General features: G+C 45.4%; 1 protein-coding gene across 1 annotated transcript; it reads right to left on the minus strand.

Moving 5' to 3' along the window:
* On the minus strand, positions 1 to 27,604 carry cenpw (centromere protein W). Its single transcript, XM_072499248.1, has 3 exons — positions 27,429 to 27,604; positions 17,610 to 17,723; positions 1 to 446 (listed from the first exon to the last, which is right to left on the minus strand). Exons 1-3 carry the CDS (start codon positions 27,576 to 27,578, stop codon positions 420 to 422), a joined length of 291 nt encoding a protein of 96 aa, XP_072355349.1. The 5' UTR covers positions 27,579 to 27,604; the 3' UTR covers positions 1 to 419.

Genomic DNA, 27,604 nt, shown 5'->3' on the forward strand with positions numbered 1-27,604 from the left:
TGTATTTTATACATTATAAACTTTATTTACAGCAAGTTAAAATGTACTGATCTTTTAATAATTTATTGATTACGTAGCACGGTATATCGAAAGCAACATGAATCCAACAATTCTGTCAAGATGATTCTTCGTCTGAAATCGGAATTATTCATTTGCTCAGAGAGACTACCAAACATAAGTACACTGTTTTTGTAAAAGTATTAATACATTGTAGAACAAATAGTTTGAAAAAAAGTCATGTAATATTAAAGTGAAAGAATAACAAAAATTGAATTATTTAATTAAGAAACTGAGACAAAGAAACTGTCTCTTCAAAAAAAAACATTTCCTTTCCTTGATTGCATGCAACTCAGTATTTTAGTTAGCAATAGTTTATCAAATACAGAAAATGGTGTTGATAATATATGCATCGTTTCTCTTCAGCCTCTACTCTTCTTCAGAATAGCCTGCAAATTAAAAATAGAAAAACACTCAACTACTGAAAGAGCGTGTATGTTTTATGATCTATCATCATGCTTTGTACACAATGATCTGAGAACAGGTTGTCATGTCTTAATTACAACAGAGAAGGTCACAATAAATATTTCTACAAGAGTAAATTTTATTTAATTGGAAAACTATCAAAGGAGTATTACAACCGTCTAGGATCATCTATACAAGGACCATACACAAATATTTTAATCAGAAAAATTGCTATTTTACCCTAAACCATCATATATTTTCCATAGTAAAAACAATTTAAAGCAAATATGCCAACAAGTGGAAAATTTGCCAGGTATGTCCTGTGCACAAAAAGCATGGCAAATCCAATCTGGCCATTTATTGCCCCATCAATCTCAATCATCAAAGTGATGGAAGTTGTCATCAACAGTGCCATCAAGTGGCACTTAACTCACCTACTTGCTCACCGATGCTCATTTTTGGTTTTCCAGGACCAGTCAGTTCCAGACCATCATACAGTCTTGGCATAAAATGGGCAAAAAGTGTGAAATGTTGGAAGTGAGGCGAGAGCTCATGGGATGAGTGTAGCCCTTGTAAAATTTAGGGCAATGGAATCCCCGAGGGAAAACTCCCCAATGGCTGCATTCAAACCTAGTACAAAAGGAAGACCGCACGGTTATTGGATACCAATCTCCTCAGCCCCAGGGCATCATCTCAGGAATTCCTCAAGGCAATGTCTAACCATCTTCAGATGCTTAATCAGTGACCTTCCCAATCAGAAGAGGATATGTTCAACAATGATTACAGTATTGAGTACTATTCACAACTCCTCAGATACTGAAGCAGTCCGTGGCCACATGCAGCAAGGTGTGGTCAACATTCAGGCTTGGACTACAAGTGGCAATTAACATTTGTGCCACGCACAAACCAGGTAATGCATCTCCAGCATGATACAGTATAACTACTTCCCTTTGTCATTCAGCAACAGTATCAAATGTCCATCATTAGCACTGACCAGAAAATTAACTGGACCAGTGTAGCCACCTGAGTTGGCCAAGTCCCGATTTAAAATGGCGAACGGCAAATGCTGAAGGGAAATTTAGCCAACACAGGCAGAAACCAGCAGGTGCAAGTTTGCTGTGTATTTAACTCTGCAAAGGCCCAGACAGCATCGATACTAGCAGCCATCTGCATAATAATGTAGCAACCATCTACATACTAATAAGCAATCCCCGGGAACAATAGCAACATTTGGGACAAACAAAACCAAGCCAGACTCCCCGGCGCCAGCAGGAGCCAACACAAAAGAGGTTAACGGACACCTCAAGACCACCCATCGATCAGGGAACCACTCCAGTATTGGAGAAATCGAACCAAGCGATTGGAACAAAGTCCAATCACCTAGAACCAGGTACAGGGTCCGCCCCGAAAGGCGGGAACCCCCTGGGGACGATAAAGTTAAGCCCCCAAGTTCAAATCGGCCCTCTTCTTGACCGGGTCATCCAGCAACGCGAACCAACATTGACCGCGACCGGTCCAACGGCCGCCGAGAGATCGCAAGTCTTAAGTCAACGCTCGCTACGAGATAGGGGCTCCTAGCTATCAATCCGTACCAACTTCGAATCCCGCAGACTCAGAACCCGAACGAAAGGCCATTTGTTCCCCTGACCTGGTGGGCCAGTCCGAAGTTAAGTACAGGCCTGTTAGTCGTAGAAGTAGCTTAGACGTAGAATTTGTCCATGAGTAGCGATTACTGTGTATAATAAATGTGCTTTGATTTAAATCTTACTAATCGGTGTATTGAGTTATTCGTCATTACTCGAACTTGAACCTCGTGGCGGTATCATAAAGATACCTGGCGACTCGAGAGCAAAGGTTATAAAACAGAGCCAAGTTAACCAACCAAAAGTTAGCAACACCAGTCACATAAATACCGTGACCCCATGAGCAAACCAGAAGTTGGGGTATTGAAGCAAACAACTAATTTCCTCACTCATAAAAGCCTTTTCACCACCTAAAAAAAAAAACAGGAGTCTGATGGAATACTCTCCGCTTGCTTGGTGAGTGCCACCTAATAACACAAATCATAAAGAAAAAAGCAGCTAACTTGATTGGCACTCCCTCTACCACCAGCTCATTGTAGATAATGAGTGCCATTTATAGGATGCACTGCAGTATCTCACCAAGGCTTAACAGCACCTCCTAAAACTTCAAACTCTACTGCCCAGAACGTAAAGGGCTGCAGGCACATGCAAATACCACCATCTAAAGGTTCCCCTCCAAGACATACACCAGCATGACTTGGAAATGTAACACTGTTCCTTCATTGTCACTGGCTCAAAAACTCCCTACCCAACAGCACTATGGGGGGGTCCCTTCACCACATGGACTGCAGCAGTTCAATAAGTCAGCTCACAACCAAGGGAAATTGGGGATAGGCAATACATTTCCAGCAGCACCCGCATCCCATAAGCAAACTAAAAAACTGGCGGGCCACACTTTTTGCTAGATGTTAGGTTGAAAGTGCAACTTTAGTAATGGGTAAATGAAAAAAAAAATTGCTTTATCTACATTTTCATCACTCCTCTCCGTTCTAAAAGACAATATATCAAATAGGTCTACAACTGGGTTTAGTAAAACCTTTACTTGGCAGGGTCCAGTGTTTAGTCTTGTGATTACAGGTGTGGTGAAGGATCGGAGGTCTGTTAACGTTGTACCTTTGTTTAAAAGGTGGGTGAGAGACAGACAAAATAATTAGAGGCCAGTCAGTCTGACCATTGGAATCAAGTCCCTTAGGAAGGCACGGATTACTCAAGGACAGTCATCACAGATTTAAGGGAAGACCACGTCGGTCATATTTGAATGACTTTTTTGAGCAAGTAACAAAGAGGATTGATGAGGATGGCATTCATTCTAGCAAGGCTATTGACAAGGTGCCAAACTGATTTTAAAAATGCAAGCCCAAGGGATCTCTGGGACTATAACAAGCTGGATACAAAATTGGCTCAGTGGAAGGAAGCAAAGGGCGATTGTTGATGGATGTGTTTCCGATTGGAAGGCTGTTTCCTGCAGATTTCCACAGGGCTCAGTACAAGATCCCCTGCTTTTTGTGTGTTACGATACCAGCCCAATCCCCAATTTATGTTAGGAAACTGGACGAGACTCAAACAATTTTTCATTTTGTAAAACTGTGAGGAAAGGGTACTTCGTTTCAGGAGTGATTGCCCTAACAAATAGGGATCTTTCATATCAAAACAAACTTTATTATTAACACAGGAGTAACCACATTAACATCATAGAAAATACCTTTTCAATTAACAAACATTCTTAAAATAAAAGGAAACACTTCAATTAATACCTTCAATTAAGCAAAGCCCTTTACAGATCAAACGCCACTTGTAAATAAAGTTAGCAAACACAGCGGGGGGAGGAGAGGGGCGGGGAAGGAGACGGGGGGGGGGAAGGAGGAGACGGGGGGAGGGAGAGGGGGGGGAAGGAGAGGGGGGGGGAAGGAGAGGGGGGGGAAGGAGAGGGGGGGGAAGGAGAGGGGGGGGAAGGAGAGCGGGGGGGAAGGAGAGGGGGGGGAAGGAGAGGGGGGGGAAGGAGAGGGGGGGGAAGGAGAGGGGGGGGGAAGGAGAGGGGGGGGGAAGGAGAGGGGGGGGGAAGGAGAGGGGGGGGGAAGGAGAGGGGGGGGGAAGGAGAGGGGGGGGAAGGAGAGGGGGGGGAAGGAGAGGGGGGGGAAGGAGAGGGGGGGAAGGAGAGGGGGGGGAAGGAGAGGGGGGGGAAGGAGAGGGGGGGGAAGGAGAGGGGGGGGAAGGAGAGGGGGGGGAAGGAGAGGGGGGGGAAGGAGAGGGGGGGGAAGGAGAGGGGGGGGAAGGAGAGGGGGGGGGAAGGAGAGGGGGGGGAAGGAGAGGGGGGGGAAGGAGAGGGGGGGATGGAGAGGGGGGGATGGAGAGGGGGGGGGAAGGAGAGGGGGGGGGAAGGAGAGGGGGGGAAGGAGAGGGGGGGAAGGAGAGGGGGGGAGAAGGAGAGGGGGGGAGAAGGAGAGGGGGGAGAAGGAGAGGGGGGAGAAGGAGAGGGGGAGAAGGAGAGGGGGGAGAAGGAGAGGGGGGGAGAAGGAGAGGGGGGAAGGAGAGGGGGGAAGGAGAGGGGGGAAGGAGAGGGGGGAAGGAGAGGGGGGAAGGAGAGGGGGGAAGGAGAGGGGGGAAGGAGAGGGGGGAAGGAGAGGGGGGAAGGAGAGGGGGGAAGGAGAGGGGGGAAGGAGAGGGGGGAAGGAGAGGGGGGAAGGAGAGGGGGGAAGGAGAGGGGGGAAGGAGAGGGGGGGGAAGGAGAGGGGGGGGAAGGAGAGGGGGGGGAAGGAGAGGGGGGGGAAGGAGAGGGGGGGGAAGGAGAGGGGGGGGAAGGAGAGGGGGGGGAAGGAGAGGGGGGGGAAGGAGAGGGGGGGGAAGGAGAGGGGGGGGAAGGAGAGGGGGGGGGAGGAGAGAGGGGGAGGAGAGAGGGGGGAAGGAGAGGGGGGGGAAGGAGAGGGGGGGGAAGGAGAGGGGGGGAAGGAGAGGGGGGGAAGGAGGGGGGGGAAGGAGAGGGGGGGAAGGAGAGGGGGGGGGAGGAGAGGGGGGGGAGGAGAGGGGGGGGAGGAGAGGGGGGGAGGAGAGGGGGGGAGGAGAGGGGGGAGGAGAGGGGGGGGAAGGAGAGGGGGGGGAAGGAGAGGGGGGGAAGGAGAGGGGGGGGAAGGAGAGGGGGGGAGGAGAGGGGGGGAAGGAGAGGGGGGGAAGGAGAGGGGGGGGAAGGAGAGGGGGGGAAGGAGAGGGGGGGGAAGGAGAGGGGGGGGAAGGAGAGGGGGGGAAAGGAGAGGGGGGGAAAGGAGAGGGGGGGAAAGGAGAGGGGGGGAAAGGAGAGGGGGGGAAAGGAGAGGGGGGGAAAGGAGAGGGGGGGGAAGGAGAGGGGGGGAAGGAGAGGGGGGGAAGGAGAGGGGGGGAAGGAGAGGGGGGGAAGGAGAGGGGGGGAAGGAGAGGGGGGGAAGGAGAGGGGGGGAAGGAGAGGGGGGGAAAGGAGAGGGGGGGAAAGGAGAGGGGGGAAGGAGAGGGGGGGGAAAGGAGAGGGGGGAAGGAGAGGGGGGGGAAGGAGAGGGGGGGGAAGGAGAGGGGGGGGAAGGAGAGGGGGGGGAAGGAGAGGGGGGGGAAGGAGAGGGGGGGGAAGGAGAGGGGGGGGAAGGAGAGGGGGGGGAAGGAGAGGGGGGGGAAGGAGAGGGGGGGGAAGGAGAGGGGGGGGAAGGAGAGGGGGGGGAAGGAGAGGGGGGGGAAGGAGAGGGGGGGGAAGGAGGGGGGGAAGGAGAGGGGGAAGGAGAGGGGGGGAAGGAGAGGGGGGGAAGGAGAGGGGGGGGAAGGAGAGGGGGGGGAAGGAGAGGGGGGGGAAGGAGAGGGGGGGGAAGGAGAGGGGGGGGAAGGAGAGGGGGGGAAGGAGAGGGGGGGAAGGAGAGGGGGGGAAGGAGAGGGGGGGAAGGAGAGGGGGGGAAGGAGAGGGGGGGGAAGGAGAGGGGGGGGGAAGGAGAGGGGGGGGGAAGGAGAGGGGGGGGGGAAGGAGAGGGGGGGGAAGGAGAGGGGGGGGAAGGAGAGGGGGGGGGGAAGGAGAGGGGGGGGGAAGGAGAGGGGGGGAAGGAGAGGGGGGGGAAGGAGGGGGGGAAGGAGGGGGGGAAGGAGGGGGGGAAGGAGGGGGGGAAGGAGGGGGGGAAGGAGGGGGGGAAGGAGGGGGGGAAGGGGGGGGGAAGGGGGGGGAAGGGGGGGGGGAAGGGGGGGGGAAGGGGGGGGGAAGGGGGGGGGGAAGGGGGGGGGAAGGGGGGGGGGAAGGGGGGGGGGAAGGGGGGGGGAAGGGGGGGGGAAGGGGGGGGGAAGGGGGGGGGGAAGGGGGGGGGGAAGGGGGGGGGGAAGGGGGGGGAGGAGGGGGGAAGGGGGGGGGAAGGAGGGGGGGAAGGGGGGGGGGGAAGGGGGGGGGGAAGGAGGGGGGGGAAGGAGGGGGGGGGAAGGAGGGGGGGAAGGGGGGGAAGGGGGGGGGAAGGGGCGGGAAGGGGGGGGAAGGGGGGGGGAAGGGGGGGGAAGGGGGGGGGGGAAGGGGGGGAAGGGGGGGGGGAAGGGGGGGGGGAAGGGGGGGGGGAAGGGGGGGGAAGGGGGGGGAGGAGGGGGAAGGGGGGGGGGGAAGGAGAGGGGGGAAGGAGAGGGGGGGACCCTTTCAAAAGGTTTCTTGCTCCTCCCATTATATTACATCATCTCTATCCCACTCAGATCCCATGACCTGCTTACCCAAGTCTATACACAATGAATAGCACTATATTCCGTATGCTACCACTGTACTCTGACTGCTTCACCCGATGTCTATGTCTATATCTTTGTATTTACATTGTGTATTTATCGTATGGCCTATGTTTTTCATGTATGGAACGATCTGCCTGGACAGTACACAGAAAAATATTTTTCATTATACCTCAGTATATGTGACAATAAATCTAAATCTAAAATGTCTCAAATTATCTACTCTCCAGGGAATCTCCAGCAATCATAACAATGTTGCACTGGCAACCTCTGTAAACAAATAAATGGTTACAATTAATCATGACCACACCTTTTATGGCCACTTATTTGCGGCTTTTAGCAGACAGAGTCTGGATACCTTAACCTAGGTTCTTATTAACATTACTGAAACAGATGCATGTACCATAATCTATACACCATGATCTATATAAAAATGTCCTACATTCATCACATGTGGTATACACTAATGATTTTGACGTAAATACAAGGGGAATGATCAAGAAGTTCGCAGGCAACACAAAAATTAGTTGGCAGATTGATAATGGGGATAGTTGCAGACTGCAGGAAGATATCAATGGACCAATCAGGTGGGCAGAAATGTGGTAAATGGAATTAAACCTGGAAAAGTGAGGTGATGTATTTGAAAGATCAAACAAGGCAGGAAAATACATATTAAATGGAAGGATACTGAGAGGTATAGAGGAAACGAGGACCTTGGAGTGAATGTCCACAGATCCCCTAAGGTAGCAGGAAAGATTGATAAGGTGGTTAAGTACTCATATGGATTTCTTCAATCTATTAGCTGAGGCACAGATTAGAAGAGCAGAGAGGCTATGGTGGACATATATAAAACATTATAGTTAGGCCATAACTTGAGTACTGTGTGCAATTCTGGTCATCTCATTACAGAAAGGATGGAATTTTACAAGAGAGGGTAAAAATGAGACTTTAAGGATTATAATAACAATAATCGCTTATTGTCACAAGCAGGCTTCAATGAAGCTATTATGAAAACCCCTAGTCGCCACATTCCGGCGCCTGTTCGGGGAGGCTGGTACAGGAATTGCACCCGCACTGCTGGCCTTGTTCTGCATTACATTCAGCTGTTTAGCCCACTGTGCTAAACCAGCAGGACTGGAAAATTGCAGCTATGGAGAAAGATTGGATAGGCTTGGTTGTTCTTCTTGGAACAAAGAAGGCTGAGGGAGATGTGATGGAGATCTACAAAACTGTGAGGGGCCTGGATAGAATGGATGGGAAAGGCCTATCTACTTTAACAGAAAGTTCAGAGACTAGGTAACATAGATTGAAAGTGATTGATAGAAAGGTTACAAGGCAGATGAGGGAAACCTTTTTTGTCCAGAGGGTTGTAGAAGTCTAGAACGTACTGTCTGAAAAGGTAGGAGAGGCAGAAATCCTCAACTCAAAAGTGAGAGATGATGCATTTTGTGAGGACAAACAAGGCAAGGAATCAAAATCCAGAACTCCCTAATAGTACTACACCACATGTAGTGCAGTGGTTCCAGAAGGAACATTCTCAAGAGCAATTAGGGATGGGCAATAAATGCTGGCTTGGCCAGCGAAGCCCACACCCCGAAAAAATGAATTAAAAGGGAAGGCTGAGGGGGACATTGGCGAGGTGTACAAAATTATGAGGGATATGGATAGGGTAGATAGGAAGGAACTTTTCCCTTTAGTAGAGGGGTCAATAACCAGGGGCATAGATTTAAGTTAAGGGCAGGAGATTTGGAGTGGATTTGAGGAAACATTATTTCACCCAGAGTGTGGTGGGAATCTGGAGCTCACTGTCTGAAAGGGTGGAAGAGGCAGGAACGCTGATCATTTAGAAGCAATTACATGAGCATTATGGACCAAGTGCTGGAAAATGGGATTAAAATAGGTAGGTACTTGATGGTCGGCACAGACATGGGCTGAAGGGACGCTTTTATCTTTAGCGGTAAAACTCTATGACTCATTTATAAGGTGCCTGGATATGTATCTGAACTGCCATAACCCCAGGGCGAAGGACCAAATGCTGAAAAGTGGGGTTATGCTGGTGGTTTGTTTTTCAGCCAACCCAGACACGATGGGCCAGGTGGCCTTTTTCAGTGTCATGAACCTTGCATCATTCTATGATGGAGTTGCTCCCTCCCCAATGATTGCTGGAAATCCCACTCAGCCTTCCCTTAAATCGGCCCTTGTTTAGCCCACCACAGCATGTTGTGGCTGCAGGTCAACATGGAACGGGTTGGCTTCAGGCTGACTTTGCTTCCGGGACGTAGAGGGAGGGTAGGGTGACCCGTCCATCATCCCTTAATTTTCAGCACAAGGTGCCCAATAAAGAAAGGAGACGTGGTAGTGGTAGCACTGATTAAGGAGAATATTATAATACTGGGGATAGAGGACACTCTTGAAGGGATTAGGATATAACCTATTTGGTTAGAGCTAAGAATAGAGGTGTACTCTTAGACAAGCAACTAGCAAGAAATATACGGAGGAACGAATTTGTAAGGAAATTACAGAGATGCAAAAATATGTAGTATAACGGGGACTTAATAGTGCAAAGGACATAGAGGAGCAAGAGTTTCTGAAATGTGTTCAGGAGAATTTTTTACATCAGTCTGTTTCTAGCCCAATGAGAAAGGAGGATGGAGGCACTGCTAGCTCTGAGGAATGAGATGGGCCAAGTGAGTCAAATATTAGTCGGGAAATATTACAGGGACAGCAATCATTGTATCATGAGGTATAGATTAGCTATGGAAAAAGACAAAGAGAAATCCAGAGTAAAAATAATGAATTGGGGGTGGGCCAATTTCAGTGAGGTGAGAATGGATCTGCCCCAGCTAAATTGAAATCAAACGTTTAGAAGGTAAAAACATATGGAGATAATTCAGATACAATCAAAGTACATTTCCATGACAAAGAAAGAAGGGAGAACAAAGTCAGAGTTCTCTGGATGCCATACGGGATAGTATAAAACTAAGCGGAAAAAGGGCGTGCATGACAGATGTCCCATTAATGACACAAGAGGCTGAATCGACAAAGTTCAGAGGGGTAGTGAAAAAATAAATGAGCAAAGAGAGAATACAAGATGAAACAAGCAGCTACCAGAAAACGGAATTAAAAGTCTTTGATAGACATATGAATAGTAAAAAGGCATAAGAGGAATGGGGCCAGTTAGGGATCTAAAAGAAGATCTACACTTGGAGGCATAGGGTACAAGTACTCCAAGGAAGAAATCACAGTAAAAGAGGTAGCTGAGGCACTCAATATGCTAAAAATTGATAGAGGTATCAGAAAGGTTGACTGTATTTACAAGTTGATATACCAATAGGATCAGATTAGATGCAACCGAAGATGCTGAGGGAATCAAGGGTGACAATTTTGATGGCACTGGCCATAATCTGACAATCATCCTTAGCTACAGGGGTGGTGCCAGGGGACTGGAGAATTGCAAATGGTACACCCTTACTCCCAACACAGAATTGGGTTAAACCAAGCAACTACAAGTCAATCAGTGGTAGAAAAGCTTTTAGGAACAATAGTCCAGGGCAGAATTAAGTCGCTTGGACAAACATGGATTAATTATGAAAAGCCAGTATAGATTTGTTAAAGGCAATCGTGTTCAACGAACTTGCTTGAGTTATTAGAAGAGGAGACAAAGAAGGTTAATGAGGATAATGCAGTCAATCTACATAAAGGCCTGAAGTGTACAAGTGGACCTCTCCAAGGCCACTCAGCCACAAGTGTAGCCGTTGTAGAAGGGCAGACACTCGGGTCAGATGACTACCTTGACTGCCCGTTCCCTGGACCTGTTATTGGCCACCTTGGCATGGCCCAGAAGACTAACGAGAAGGTCCAGCTCTGTCACCGCCTCCTCCGCACTGGGTGACCAAAGATTAGGAGCTTGGGGTAGAAGTGCAACCAAAGGTTGAGGAGCAACCCCTTCAAATAAATAAGAAGGGGCTGCAACCTCGGGTAATCTATTTATTTGGAAGACAGACTCCCTTTGGTTGCACAAAAGAGCCTGGGAGTCTGTGAAACACCTTAATCCACAGTTAAATGGCAGTGCTACTTGCAACACCCGCCGCACCAGGTCCCCGATAGAGACTTGGTATATGTGCACCAAGCGGTAGGGCAGGTTGAGAAAGTGGTTAACAATACATAGATACATAGAAGACCGGTGCAGGAGGCCTGTTGGCCCTTCAAGCCTGCTCCGCCATTTATCATGATAATGGCTGATCATCCAACTCAATAGCCTAATCCTGCTTTCTCCCCATAGCCTTTGATCCCATTCTCCCCAAGTGCTATATCTAGCCGTCTCTTGAATATATTCAAAGTTTTAGCATCAACTACTTCCTGTGGTAATGAATTCCACAGGCTCACAACTCTGTGAAGAAATGTCTCCTTACATCTGCCCGAAATGGTTTACCCTGAATCCTCAGGCTGTGATCGCTGGTTCTGGGCACACCCATCATTTGTAACATCTTCCCTACATCTACCCTATCTAGTCTGCCCTGTCTGGGACAGTCTAGTCCCATGTGCAATTCCAGGCTTTATAAATAGAGGCATCGAGTACAAAAGCAAGGAAGGTATGACAAACGTTTGTCAAAAAGTGGTTCGGCCTCAAATTGATTATTGTGCCAATTCTGGGCACCACACATTAAGGAGAATGTGAAGGTATTGGAGGGGTGCAGCCAAGATTTACATGAATGGTTCCAGGATGAGGGGTTTTAGATACATGGATATTTTGGAGAAGCTAGGACTGCATTCCTTAGAGATGGCAGAGAGGATATTTTATAAAGGTACTCAAAATCATGAGGGATCTGGACAGAGTCGATAGAGGGAAACTTCCCATTGGCAAAAATGTCAAGAACCACAGAGTATTGATTTTAGGTGAATGGCATAAGAACCAACATGGTGACATGGGGAAAAACTATTTTATGCAGTGAGTGGCTAGGATCCGGAATGCACTGCCTGAGAGCGTGCTGGAGATAGATTCAATTGCTGCTTTCAAATGGGAATTGGATAATTACAAAAATAGAAAAAATATGAGGGCAATGGGCAAAAAGCGGGGAGTGGAACGAGCCGAGTTGTTCTTACAACTAGAAGGCAAGACACAGCAAGCTGAATGGTCTCCTTCTGTGCTATAACCGTTTTAAGGTAGGAGATCTCTTAGCATTCATTTAATGGGGCACAATAATCCAGTTCAGATGTAAAGATTTATAGAAGGTGATGAAAGAATACACTAATTATGCAATTAGTTGAGAATCAATGTCAGAAGCTTGCTGAACAAATATTCTACAAAAAAATTGATAAGCATTTGAAACAACTTCAGGAACAGCAAGAACTGAAGATTGATCTGTATGTGGGAAAGCCAGGGACAGCAGCCTGGTGAGATGCCTTTGCAGTGCAGGATACTCTCACAAATGCTAAAATTGTTCAAAGCCATTTTGTTCCAGTTCTCCTCATTCCCAACTTGTGCTTACTCCTGCAATGTATTTATTACAGGACATTCTCCTTTTAAAAAGTACTTTTGAATCAATTTCTGTAATCTTTAAAATCACAAACAAATTAGGTTCTCAAATAATTATTTCAAGTCAATAATTATTTTGTATAATGCTCACAAAAATATCATTTGCAGATTTGAAAACCTCTTACGTTATAAACAATGTTTTTCATTCATAGAACTATGGGCAATTTTAGCATGGTCAATCCACCTAATCTGCACATCTTTGGACTGTGGGAAAAACTGGAGCACCCACCCAGACACTGAAATTGAACCCGTGTCACTGCTAACCACTGTGATACCATGCGGCCCTATTTACACTATTTTAATATTATGATTTGAAACAATGATAGCACCATATTACATTTTTTTGCAGATACTTATGTAAAATATTTCTGAAGTAACTTAAATTTTGGTTAAATACATGATTCAAATTACCTGCAACATAAAAAAGGAAAATAAAACTTTTTTTAATATGAAATTTATATTCTAAGGTTACCATAAATTGCAATGCAAGATAGATGAATCTCCAAAACTAATGCTTATAATTATAGTTTACATAATCAAAAGCAGTGCTCAGGTTTAAACATATCTTAAGTCACTTACCACATACTGTTTAAGGCCACTAACCTTACTTCATAAATTCAAATTCAAAGGTTACAACAATTATAGACAACCAGAGGGTATTTCAAGAGGATTCTGAACTAATTAGTTCCTTAAGTATCTAGTTCAAAATAACCCTTGAAGGACAAATCAAAAATGGAAATTAAGAGTACTGAATCTGTACAAAATGCGCACTCCTGATAGGTGAGCTCCCCTATAGAACTTCATCTGGGTTACATTAATTCAGTTCTCGTTTGAACGACTGATTAACCTAGCCACTTGTTCTTCTTTTAATAAGAAAGATGTAAAGTGAGGTATGTAAACCAATCAAATGTATTTCTTTAACCATGTAGAGTCCAAGGGGGAAAAATTTGATTCAGCCAGATATTGCACTGATGCATGATTACCCAATGTCCTGTTGAGGCAGACAGCACACAAACTAATGCCATATTTCCAGAGTGGCATAGTGATTAGCACTACTATCTCACAGCGCCAGGGACCCAGATTTGATTCTGGCGTTGGTTGACTGTGTGGAGTTTGCACATTCTCCCAGTGTCTGCATGGGTTTCCTTCCACAGTCCAAAGACGTGCAGGTTAGATGGACTGACCATGCTAAATTGCCCCTTATAGTCCACGATGTGCAGGTCAGGTTACAGGGTATAAGGGCGGGGTGGATGGACCTGGGTAACGTGCTCTTTCAGAGGTCAGTGCAGACATGATGGGCCAAATGACCTCCTTCTGCACTGCAGGGATTCTACGATTCTAGTGGACCAGGAGACCCTCAATGAGCATCCTGAGAAGGGAATGGGTATATAGAATCATGAAGGGCTTGGCTGCAGAACTGGCAATGGTACAACAGCCTCACAAGAGTGATTAAGGTCAGCCAATACATCTTCAAACAACATCACCTATCAACAGGCAACCAAACCGTCAGATTTATTAAAGTTCCACAGACCCCCCCCCCTCCCTCATTAACAATCAGGACTCATGCCTAACATTCAGAGACTCCACTCCAAACGTACACACTTACCAATGCTGTCAGTCTCATACCCACCTTGTACTGCTTCACATACCTCCAGTTATTCAGACATGGCAGGCACATTAGTTAAACATATTGCAACACACTCAATAACATTTTTCCTGCTCTTTTTCAGGACAAAGGTGGCAGCAGAGAACTGTAAAGGCACAGTTCAGCCGAGTCTCCTGTGCCTCTGTAGGAAACGGTGATCTGCCACATGGGGTCGGCTGTGACTAAGGCCATTGCATTCAACATTGTTGAGAACATTCAGGATAACAATATGTTCCTTCCTTATGCACTTCTCAAACCCAACCTCTTTCTAATCCTGCTCTCTGGCATGAAGTGGAAGCTGTAGATGGTGTGACTATGAGACCTCTTGACCCTCCTTCCTTCATCCCATCCTCTCCTTCTGCATTTATTCTTTCAGATACCCAAGAACTACTACTTTGCAGCCAGTGGTGTGTCATCTTGAAGGGTGAGAGTTACACCAGAATCCAAAGCTGCTCCAAGTCATCCTGCAAGGCAGTCTGATTTAGAAGCATTATCACTTCATCTCATACTCGCAGCCAATCTCTTAGGTACTAACACTATTTTCCTGAGGATACTGCAGAGTTGGATTCAGCATGTGCTGAGTCACTGGACACAAATGGCTGGCAACCAGGTTAGAGGGAAAAAATAGTTTGTGTGCCAGCTCACTGGAACGAGAGACTAGAGATGATTCAGATGAGGATTTCAATTGGGTGGCGTAAAGGAAACAATGCTTGGTGCATTAGTCGGCCTGCCACAAAGCCTCTTGTCACTGTCAAGAAGCATGGAGGTCTCTGGCTCCAATTTGGCACAGGGATTCATGAAGTGCTTGGAGTCCATCCTTTCCAGTATGAAAGGGGTGGCCAACACCATGAGTACTTGCAGACCCAACCGTGATGCAATGTCTGACGGCTGACATCTTAGCTGCCGTTGCAGCACAGGGAGAAGCCATCCAACATTTGAGTACTGCAGTCTAAGCTCAGACTGGAGGTCATGAAAGCCATCCAAGTCAAAATTGGTGCAACGCAGGGTTGAGACTGCTGCAATCATGACTATGGATATCTCTACTCAGAAGGGGCATTCAGAGTTTCTAGGCAAGTCCAGTAAGTGAGTTAAAAGAAAAGGGCTTGCGTTTACAGTGCCTTTCACCACCTCAGGACATTCCAGTATTTTACATCGAATGAAAGCACTATTGCCTTGTAAGAAAAGCTGCAGACAATTCACATAAACTCCTATAAACAGCAATGTAATAAATGAGCGGACAATTATTGTTCTAGTGATGTTCATTGAGGGATAAATATTGACCAGGACACTGCTGCTCAAGACAGTATAACAGGATCTTTTTATCACCTTGAGAAGATGGGGCCACAGTTTAACGTTTTATGTAAAAAAAAAACAGCACCACTGACAGTGCAGCACTCCAACAACACTGTATTGAGGGTCAACCTAGATTTGTATCTGTTCAAGTCTCTGCAGCAGCAAAAGCCTGATCAGACTCCCATCCTCCACATGTATCTTATTCCAAACAAAATTACAAGCATTCATCACCCAGGTCCACTGAAACCTATACTGGCACCGATTCTCAAAGACTCATTTAAAAGAATCACATTTATGCTTTAATTTCTCCAAGATCTTACTCCTACCCAGGTCTGTAATCTTCTCCAACCTCTGAAACATCTCCACCCTCCTAACCACAAATCTTATTCCACTGACTCTAATCTTTTGTGAAGCCCCCTGCCTTCACCCCAATATTGGCAGCTGATGTACACCCACTTAGGTCCAATGCTTGAATATTGCTTTTTCAGCTTCCTCCTAAATACCACTCCATTGAGTAAGTGTTCTCTTTCTTATTTTTCTTCACACCTCTGTGAAGTGCCTGGGGACATTTTAAAAGTACCTTATAAAAAACAGTTAATTAAGTATACTTGGCTTCTGGAACATATCTACGTGAAATTTCCACTTTGCGAAAGGTTGAAGATATAATATATAGCTATCACAGCGACATCAATTTCTCTGCCCGCACCACCCTCCCTCAACTCCGTTTTCTGATAGACACACGTGAGGAGAGTGTGAGAAAGGAAATGGTGAGGGAAAGGGAAACTCCTTAAAAATGCGAGTTGTAGAGTTTATGGCTGAAATTCTAATCTAAAGGGGAATACTTATCCTTTTGACAGGAAAGTCATCTATTTTGGCTCAGTCCTGAATGGAATGTGAATTTAATAGCACGACACCTGGACCTTGCGGTGTCACAAGCAGCCTTCTGTTTGACAATGTAACAATCCACTACAGAAATATTTTTTCTTTTTTTATAAATTCTATTCAAGCAACACAGGCAACTTGCTACAAACTGCCTTTTCAAATTGATTTTCTCCGAAGAAAAGCTGTATGCATTTCTGCCCATCTGTATCTTAACACCTACCATCAGTTAATACATCTTTAAAAAGTCCCTCATCCCTCTATTTTAATTTACCTTTCAGCACATTTACCTCAAATTATAATGTTGAGTGCAAACTTACAATGATCTCAATCCTCACCTGTTCCTCACTGCTCTGAACTTATACTTCTTTTAGGTGGCACGGTAGTGAGCACTGCTGCCTCAGAGCGCCAGGGACCAGGGTTCAATTCCAGCCTTGAGTGACTGTCTGTGTGGCATTTGCCCATTCTCCCCATGTCTGGATAGGTTTACTCTGAGTGCTCCGGTTTTCTCCCACTGTCCAAAGATGTGTAGGTTTGGTGGATTGGCCATGTTAAAATTAGCCCTTAATAGTCCAAGGACATGCAGTTTAGGTAGGATTGCGGGGATTGGGCAGTTGGAACAGAGGGTCGGTACAAACTCGATGAATGACATCCTCCTGAACTGTAGGAATTCTATGGGAAAAACATTCCAAATAAACCTTGCTTTGTCTCCCACTCGTGTTCACAATTCTGAATAACCAAGAGTAAGCGGGTACTTCAAAGTTGTGCTAGAACCCAATAGGTTGCTCAAAGCATAAAATGAAATCAAGCTTTAATATCTGTGCAACCAGAACTATCTACCAGTAATTGAATCAGTAATATTGAACTATTAGGCTCACTTCAGAGCAAATAACCATACTTCCACACAATGTTAGACACAGGATTGCATTCAATGTGAAAGATCTATCCACTTTCAAACCAGCAAACCCATAATCTGTGGCCAAAATAGGACCAACCAGTTAGTTTTATTGCTGCAGTGTCAAAGTTGGCGCAGAAGGAAAACCTAAAGATTTTGCACGTTAGTTATACAGTGAATCAATTAAATGATAGGACAGAAGGCCATTCATTCCATATTCCCTGTGCAGGCTTTAGCTCAACCTGAGCTTCTGGAGAAGTAGAGTTGAAGGAAACTCCTCTCAACAAGCAATTGATAGCTCTGCCATTGTTTTCCCTAACATTAATATATAGAAAAAGAAACATCTTCAGGAGGCTCAGTAAAACAGTTTGTTCAGTTGAAGAACAGTATTGAGCTAACGAGCTGAGAATGTTTAGATTCTTTCCATTCACATTGAGCATTAAATGTTGTCATTAATATTTCAGTAAAGCATATTTGAAAGTTTAAAGTTTTTGTACCATGTCCACTGGAATGGATGACCACAGAATATCTAACATTGGATTAAAAAAATCTATCCAATATTAGTGCGATTAATATTAAATAGCATCAATTATTGCAACTTAAAAATGTTTGTTTTACCTTTGCCACTTCCTTGACATTGTTTGGTTGAATGGTAGAACTTTTTGATTCAACAGCTTTCGTCCGTGCCTCCACTGCTAAACGATGAAGGAACAAGAGACAGTCTAAATGCACCTGCAATTCAAATGATAAAAAGATTGCTTTTGTCACAATAGATGGTCAAACAACAGAAAAGAAGGAAGAGGAATGAATTCATGTGCACAACCCAAGCAATTCGCAATACCAATGGTTTTGAATTGACATTTGAAATCTTGCTAAGTAATTTCAGACGTAGTGATTTTTCAAGGATGGGGCCTATTATGTAAAGAAAATCACGTAAAACTTTCTCTCTCCTTTCACATGCTATTCCTTGGCTTGTTTGAATTCAATTTACAGAGCATTAATTTCATACAAGAGGGAGGTTGAAGATTTTACTTTAATCTCAGTGTGTAGAAGATTACACAGATTTTCTCTGCACTAAATATATATATAACTAAAAACATACAACTTAAAGCATGATGCACAACAGATACTTTGAAATTTGATCAATTCATTATACATAGTAGGTTAAATAAAAAACCAGATATCTTTGCAAGTTGATTTGAAAAACTATTAAAGCATTGTTTCTGATTTCTGGTGGGGGTTTTTTTTAATTGAAGTAACTTTCTAAAGGATCAAAAGCCCTTAAGTACTTCACTATCGCAACTCAAATAGTTTAAGTTATGCTTATGACAGTTGTTAAGGATGCCCTGGTCAGCTCTCCACAGTGGCTAAGAGGCTGAACCAGAGCCATAACATTTTAAAGTTTTAAGATAGTTCGGAAAGATCAATTTGTTCCAGGAGTGAATATAAGAAATAGATGTCAGATATTTTAATAAATAATAAATAATAAATAATCTTTATTGTCACAAGTAGGCTTACATTAACACTGCAATGAAGTTACTGTGAAAAGTCCCCTAGTTACCACATTCCGACTGGATAGTCAGAGGCTTTTCCCCAGGGTAGAGGGGTCAATTACTAGGGGGCATAGGTTTAAGGTGAGAGGGGCAAGGTTTAGAGTAGATGTACGAGGCAAGTTTTTTACGCAGAGGGTAGTGGGTGCCTGGAACTCGCTACCGGAGGAGGTAGTGGAAGCAGGGACGATAGGGACATTTAAGGGGCATCTTGACAAATATATGAATAGGATGGGAATAGAAGGATACGGACCCAGGAAGTGTAGAAGATTGTAGTTTAGTCGGGCAGTATGGTCGGCACGGGCTTGGAGGGCCGAAGGGCCTGTTCCTGTGCTGTACATTTCTTTGTTCTTTGTTTGTTGTTCTTTTGTCTGTTCGGGTACACAGAGGGAGAAATCAGAATGTCCAAATTACCTAACAGCACGTCTTTTGGGACTTGTGGGAGGAAACCGGAGCAAACCCACTCAGACACAGGGAGACTCCACATAGACAGTGACCCAAGCCGGGAATCGAACCTGGGACTCTGGCGCTGTGAAGCAACAGTGCTAACACTGTGCTTTATAAACAAACTTGCAAAGAAATAAAACAATATCTAAACTTTTGAACTTCAACCTTAACAATAACAGATTACATGCGGTTTCTTAACCTTAATGCATTAGTTCCCATTAAACAACACAAACAGAACATGCAGCTCTCATGCCACTTTCATAGGCAGACAAAGGCAATACTGCCATTTACAAAGCAATTTTTCTTCTGGTAGGGACATTCGTTCTGAACCCTTTTTATAAAGCCTGCCAAAGTGGCAAATTTCATTACCCTCTCGGTCGATTTCCAAAGCCTTCTCCACCGTAAATGTTCAAAACAGCATTTCTTCTCGCTCTAAGCTCAGCCTAGTCGCTCAAACAAAGGTTATCTGTTGGGTTGAACCCATCAGCGTTATCTCGGCTGTTTGATTGCCCGTTTGTACAAAGGAACAGAGCCATGCTCTGTTGATGCGCAACTAATCTCCCATTGACAGTCAAAAAGGCCATCAGACTCAGTAAGCCGCTAATAGATGGTCAGGCAGGAGTGTCCTGAAGACCAATGGATCTGTGGCCTCCTGTGTATTCCCACTAACAAGTTTAGGTCTGACTGGGACAATATAACTTGGCCAGGTGTGGGCATATTCCTCTGACTCTGTGCTAGCAGGTTCTTTTCCCTTCAGTCTGTTTAACTCCTGAATTACCCAACATATTGGTGTCGCATTTCTGGACCCAATTTTCTAATAGCTCCCTCGTGTAACACAGTTCAAAAAATCTTCAAGTTATTCTTGTTCCCATCATGGTATAGTACAGCTGTCTATTTAGTATGCCAAAAAATATTTTTAAAAATTCAACAAATAAAAATATAGTTGTTACAAGAACTTCCCTATGTTGGAGTAAATTAAAACACTGGAAGACTACCTATTCCAAGCCTCCCTTTAAATTCATTAACCAAGCATTCTTATTGTTCATATTTTTAAAAACACTAAAAATTGGCATTTTAATCATTATTGAACCAGCTGATTATTCGTTATGACTCACTTCATACAAGGATTTGGATTAGTAAACCAATTGGTTATGTTTGCAATTACGTATTCCAGTAATGTTCATAACTACAAAAATGATTTAGAAATTATATACAAACAAACATGAATTAGCCTTTCAACATCTCGAGCCCGCTTCGCCATTTAATAAGATCATGGCTGGCTGATCTAACAGTCATCTCAAATCTGAATCCTGCCTACCCCCAATAACCCCCCTTGCTTACCAAGAATCTATCCACATCTGCATTAAAAATATTCAAAGATCTGGGGCGTCATTCTCCGCCGGCAGGAGTCTCCGTTTTGCCGGCGCCAGGGGGTTTCCCGACGGCGTGGGGCTGCCCCACAATGGGAAACCCCATTGACCGGCCGGTGTTACGGAGACTCCCGCCGGCCGGTCGGGGCAGAAATGTGGCGGGGCGGGTAGGAGAATTTCGCCCCTGATTCCTTCACCTTTCGTGGAAGAGAATTCCAAAGATTCGGACCTCAAGAGAAAAACCTTCGCCTCATCTCCATTTTATATGGACAATCCTTTCAGTGACCCCTAGTTCTAGATTCTCCCACAAGAGGAAGCATCCCCTCCTTGTCAAGTTTCAATCAAATCACCTTTTACTCTTCTAAACTCCTACAAGCCGAGCCTGTCCAACCATCCTCATAAGATAGCTCACCCATTCTAGTTTGGTAAACCTGGTGAATTCTTGATATATTTTTAACAGGTCCAAGTGAAGTCTGATGTTGAGGACAATTTTTTCAATTACTGCATTCCTATTAATGCATCACATAATGAGATGATATCAGCTATAACTTCTCTTCTCAGTATGAAACACTGCACAGAAACCAGAGAACTAGGGTGATAGACTATCTTGACAGAATCACCAAAATGCACCAATTGCAATGCTCAAAATGTTATTTTAATTAGAAGAATAAATGCAAAAAGTATGAACGAAAAGAGAACTAGCTTCAAAATAAATACTTAGTGTGTGACTCTACCTGTGTGATTTTATAAAAGATACAGAAAGGTGGATTAGTGCAATCTGTTTTGATGCACAGCATTAAATTTGAGGAACCATCTAGTATGATAGATTCTGCAACTAACAAAGAAAATTACAACACAGAAACACGCCTTTCGGCCCTCATGCTGCCCGTCTGAACTAAAAAACCCTACCCTTCCAGGGACCATATCCCTCTATTCCCATCCTATTCATGTATTTATCAAGACGCCCCTTAAACGTCACTATCGTATCTGCTTCCACGACCGCCCCTGGTAGTGAGGTCCAGGCTCCCAACACCGTGTAAAATAAAAAACTTGCCTTGCACATCTCCTTTAAACCTTGCCCCTCGCACCTTAAACTATGCCCCCTAGATATTGACTCTTCCACTCTGGGAAAACGATTCTGACTATCCACTCTGTTCATGCTCATCTTGTAGACTTCTATCAAGAAGCTCCTCAATCTCTGTCGTTCCAGTGAGAACAAATCAAGTTTCTCCAACCTGTCCTCGTAGCTAATGCCCTCCATATCAGCAACATCCTGGTAAATCTTTTCTGTACCCTCAGAAAAACTGATTTTTCTTCAAGAATCTAACCAATATTCTCAAGAAATTAATTAATTAAATGGCATCAAAATTACATCTAAAGATAAGATAAACAATTCAACAAATTAACTTCTCACATTACATTTTTAAAGTTTAAGGAAATAGAGATGACAACCTATGGCATTCACATAGTTTCCAAAATGTACAACTGTTCATAAGTATATTTGAAGATTTTCTATTAAGAAAAACTATACAGATTGTCTGACACCTTATTTAAAAATCAGAACAATACAATTAGATAGAATTGGAGATGATTCAGTCATTGATGATTCAGTCATTGAATCTGCACTGGCTCTTTCAAAAAGCAATGTAGTTAAATACATTCTACATATTCCTTCATTTTTTTTCTATTTCAAATACTGGTAGTTATCCAATTTCTGTTTGAAAGTTTCTATTGAATCTGTGTCCGTCCCAATAGGCACCGCATTCGAAACCATAACCGTCCATTACTTTTAAAAAATTATTTTCCTTGTGCTGCCTTTGATTCTTTACCCAAGCATCTAAAATGTGCACCTGCTGGTTTTGACCTATCACTCACAGGGGAGCATCTCTTAATCAAAATCCTTCAAAACCATCTATCAAATCTTCTGTTTGTCTTCTCTATTCTAAAGATAAAAACCCAGTGCTGGATTCTCCGTCCTGCCATGCCAGATTACCAAAATGCACCAATGGCAATGCTCAGAATGTTATTTTGTGAGAAGAATTATTTAAAAAAGCATGAACAGGAAAAGAGAACTCGCTTCAAAATAAATACTTTGCGTGTGACTCTACCTGTGTGATTTTATAAAAGATACAGAAAGGTGGATTATTAGTGCAATCTGTTTTGATGCACAGCATTAAACAGCTGGTCAATGGGGTTTCCCATTGTGGGGCAGCGCCACGCCATTGGGAAACCCCCGGGCTACCGGCAAAACGGAGCATCCCCACGGCGGAGAATCCAGCCCTCAGTTTCTCCAGTCTGTCCACAGATACATCTAGTTTAGTCAGTGAGGCTTACAGCACAGAAAAGGCCATTCGGCCCATGGTGTCTGTGCCAGTCAAAAACAACCACCTAACTATTCTAATCCCATTTTCCAGCACTTGGAAGACTAGTCTTGTATGCCTTGGTATTGCAAGTGTACATCTAAATACTTCTTAAATATTATGAGGGTCTCTGCCTCCACCACCCTTTCAGGCAGCGTATTCCAGACTCCTAGCCACTTTGAGTGAAAAGGTTTTTCCTCACATCCCCTCTAAACCTCCTACTCTTTACCATAAATCTTTACCCGGTCATTGATCCTTCCACCAAGAGGAAAAATGTTGTCCTGTCCTACTCTATCCATGCTCCTCATTTTACAATCTCAATCATGTTCTTCTCCCACCGCCCCCCCCACCCACCCTATCTCCTCGGCTCCAAGGAAAATCATCTCAGCCGATCCAATCTCCCTTCATAGCTAAAACTCTCCAGCCCAGGCAACATCCCGATAAATCTCTTCTGCGCCCTTATTTGTTAATTTAAAGAACCCTATTCTTTTTTCCTCCCCAATTAAAGGGCAATTTAGCATGCCCAATCCACCTACCTTGCACATCTTTTGAGTTAAGGACGAGACCGACATAGACACAGGGAGAATGTGCAAACTCCACACAGACTGTGACCTGGGGCTGGGATCGAACCCGGGTCCTCGGCGCCGTGAGGCAGCAATGCTAACCACTTCCTCACACAATAAAGGATAGGATTATTTTAGCCTTCTTAATTACATGATACACCTGCATAACCTTTGTGACTAATGCACTAGAATACCCAGATTCCACTGTGCCTCAGCATTCTGCAGTCACTCTCCATTTAAGTAATACTCTGCTTTTTTATTTTTACTGCCAAAGTGAACTACACATTTTCCCATATAATATTCCATGTGTCAGATTTTTGTCCACTCCCTCGACCTATCTATTTCCACCTGCAAACTCAATGTCTTTCCCACCTATCTTTGAATCATTTCCCACCTATCTTTGAATCATTTCCCACCTATCTTTGAATCATTTGCAAACTGTTACCATGCCTTCACTCCCCTCATCTAAGTTATTAAGTAAATTGCAAAATGTTGAGACCCTAACACAGGCCCCTACAGGACGGCACGTCACATTCTGCCATTCAGGCAAAGACCCATTTTCTGCCAGACAGTTAACCTTCAATCCAGACTAACATGTTATCTCCTACATCTGAGCTTTTATTTTTGGCAATAACTTTTGATGTGGCACATTAGATGCTTTCTGGAAATCCAAGTAAGTCTACAGGCTCCCCTGTCCACAGGACATGTTACACAACACATAGTCACATTATAGCCCGGTCTACATCCTCCCAGATTAATTTGGACCCCCAGTGGCATGAGGTGCAAGTGTACACAGTGGAAACTATACATAGATATGGGTGTGCAAAAGCAATTAGCTATACAACAATTGGTTTGTGTGAACAATGAAACACAGATTGGGGTCTTGCAATTTGATTCACTGCCCATTGTGTCTACTGCTCCCCCTTCTTGCAGCATGTAGTGTGAGGGAACAACAAACAGAGAACAAAATAATGTTTGTCAACCTGAACAGTCTGAGGAGACGAAATCTCGATATCGTGTTGGGGCTGCTAAGGCACCCAGAGCGTGCGGTAACTCAAATAGGTGGGAGACTGTTCTACGGCCCTTGTTCATTTCACTGGTCTCACCAGGCACATTATGTGTGCTGTAGATGTGGGACCCGCCGCTTCAGACTCCGATGGGGTCTGAATGAATGTGGGTATGGAGGGCTGTGGTCAAGACAAGGTGGTTGAATTGCAGCATCAACTATCGGTGATGGCCCTGAGATAATGGCAATTGAGCAGGTACTGGTTGCCATTGGAAGCGACCACACAGAAGCTACCTTGTAGTTGTTGGGTTGCAGGGCTTTGATGCTGACCACCTCCATCTGGCCACAGCAATGTGCAGTCTGGGCCCAGACCATTTGGCCTGGTGCTAGGAGGCTAAGGCCTCCATGTCGATCGTAATGTGCCTTGTTGCGCAGTCAGCGTTGCAACAGTGCACCTCAGTTTCAATTTTGGGCTGTAACAGAGCCTTAGCAGTGGGACTCATGGTCCTCGTGCACCTGGAAAAAAGGTGTTGTGCTAACAAGGACAGACCCTGTCAGAGATTATGCAGGCTAAGTAGCGCAACATCATGAAGTGGTCCCAGGCACATTTTCCCCCAAGAGGTGTTTGGCTGAGTGTACCTCTCTTTCTGCTAGCCCATTTGACAGTGGGTGGAGGGGGCTGCTTGTGATGTGCTCCAAGTCCCAGGTGCGTGCAAAATTCCAAAACTCCTCACAGACGAATTGTCAAGCATTACCTGTCATGATTCTCTGCAGAATGCCATGAGTGGCAAAGCAGTTCTTGAACTTTATCACTGAACTGCTGGGTGTGTTCGGAAGGTAATTGAGCTCGAATCACCCAAAATCTAAGTCAATGAGACCAAGTGCTGCTTATTATTCTACTGAAAAATATGAGTCGCTGTGAATGCCCACAGGTCTGGGACCTTATGCAAATATAGCAGTTCCTTGGCTTGGCGCAGCGCATTACAAGGTGAGCATCTGGAGACTGCCTTGTCCATATTAGTGTAGGTAGAGGGTCAGTATTGCAATGATGACATTTGAATTTAATAAAAATCTGGAACTAAAAGTCTAATGACAATCATAAAGCCATTGCCGATTGTTGTAAAAATCCATCTGGTTCACTAATGCCCTTTAGGGAAGGAAATTTGCCATCCTCACCTGGTCTGGCCTACATGTGACTCCAGACTCACAACACTGTGATTCACTCTCAAATGCCTCCGAAATGTAGGGTAGTTAGGGACGGCATTAAATGCTGGCCCAGCCAGTGATGCTCATATCCCGTAAAAATGAATTTTAAAATTTTTTAATGTCTAACATGCAAAAAAATAAGGCAAGTTCTTTCTCAATTTGTGAATAGTGAGTCTCAGTGCCAGTGAGCGCCCTTGAGGCAAAAGCAATTTTGTGTATATGCTACACCAAGTCCATACTGGGGAGGCATCTGCCGAGATTATGACAGGGGCTTGAACAAAGCATTGTAGTACCGGTGGGGTTGCCAATGCTCGTTTGAGCCTGTTGAAAGAGGTGTGTGGTGTCCTTACCAACACCATTAAATAGGGCAGCACAGTGGATAGCACTGTTGCCTCACAGCTCCAGGGGACCGGGTTCAATTTCGACCTCGGGTGACTGTGTGTGTGTGTGTGTGTGTGTGTGTGTGTGTGGAGTCTGCACAGGTTTCCTCCGGGTGCTCCGGTTTCCCCCCAGTCCAAAGATGTGCAGGTGAAATGGATTGGCCCATAGTGTCTAAAAGATTAGGTGGGTTTGTGGGTTACAGGGATAGGGTGGAGGCATGGGCTGGTGTAGATCTGATGGGCTGAATGGCCTCCCTCTGCACTGTAAATTCTATGATTCTACAATATCCTGGAGGAGGAATTGGCAAAGTGGTCCGGTGACCTCACTGTAGCACAGAATGAATTTGGAGAGAGGTCGTCATGTCCAGAAAACGCTGTAGAGCGTGCTCATCCACAGGAATATCCATTTGCCGCATGGCTGCAATCTTCTCTGGATCAGGTTTCACACCATCAGCCATTACTGGGTGGCACAGTAGGTAGCAGTTGTTTCACAGCTCCAGGGTCCCAGGTTCGATTCCCACTTGGGTCACTGTCTGTGTGGAGTCTGCACGTTCTCCCTGTGTCTGCGTGGGTTTCCTCCGGCTGCTTCGGTTTCCTCCGACAAGTCCAGAAAGACGTTGTTAGGGAATTAGATATTCTGGTTCCTCCCTCAAGAGTACCCAAACAGGTGCAGGAATGTGGCGGCTAGGGGCGTTTTACAGTAACTTCATTGCTGTGTTAATGTAAGCCTACTTGTGACAATAAAGATTATTATTATAGTGACCGACATATGAAACCAGTCTTTTGTTTCATTATATTTCGTTTCACAAAAAAAGCGTGCTGAATGAACACAAATTGTGTTTTAAATCCTCATCTCTCTGAGCAAAGTTGGCCCAACCCACTCTTCCCCCTCCTGGCCCATTATCCCAATCCCCATGCTGCTGAGGTGATCCAGTCAGCCAGAATGTAAAGAGGTAATTGTAATAATAATCTTTATTATTGTCACAAGTAGGCTTACATTAACACAGTAATGAAGTTACTGTGAAAGTCCCCTCGTCCATACTCCGGAGCCTGCTTGGGGAGAGGGAGAATTCAGAATGTCCAATTCACTGAACGGCACGTTGTTCAAATTCGTCCGAGGAAACCGGAGCCCCCGGAGGAAACCCACAGACACGGGGAGAAGGTGCAGACTCCGCACAGGCAGTGACCCAAAGCCAGGAATCAAACTTGGGACCCTGGCTCTGTGAAACAGCAGTGATACCCACGGTGCTTCCGTGCAGCCCTAATGTGAACCCCTATCGACATCAACCCCTGGCACTCAAAACCGCTTTGGACACAATTGTTAGTTTCACTGGACCGCCTCAGTGATACCCTGAACGCGGCGTTTGCTTCGGCGGGGCGGGGAAGGAAACCCTTGTCGGCCGACCGGAAATAAACATAGCGGGCATGAGCCCGGTTACCGGCCCAGCCATCGTTCTGCGAATCCAATGACTGGGGGCAGGACTGTCAGACAGGATTAAGGGACCGGTGCTAACACGGCGAGGGAAGGAGAGAGGTTTAGTGTGGGCGGCCTCACCATTATGTGGACGTCCTTGCTGTGCCGCAGCTGCGGTTTGTGCTTTTTCAGCAACGACAGGAGGCTGCTCCGTGGCACCGCGCGATGCACCATGACTAACGGCTGCGAATCTCCGCGCGCCTTCAAATCTCCGCGCCAACCAACCGACATTCATTACCAGGTCAGGCCCCGCCCCC

This window comes from Scyliorhinus torazame, chromosome 4 (genome assembly GCF_047496885.1).
Source record: "Scyliorhinus torazame isolate Kashiwa2021f chromosome 4, sScyTor2.1, whole genome shotgun sequence".
In the NCBI taxonomy this organism is placed as follows: Eukaryota; Metazoa; Chordata; class Chondrichthyes; order Carcharhiniformes; family Scyliorhinidae; genus Scyliorhinus; species Scyliorhinus torazame.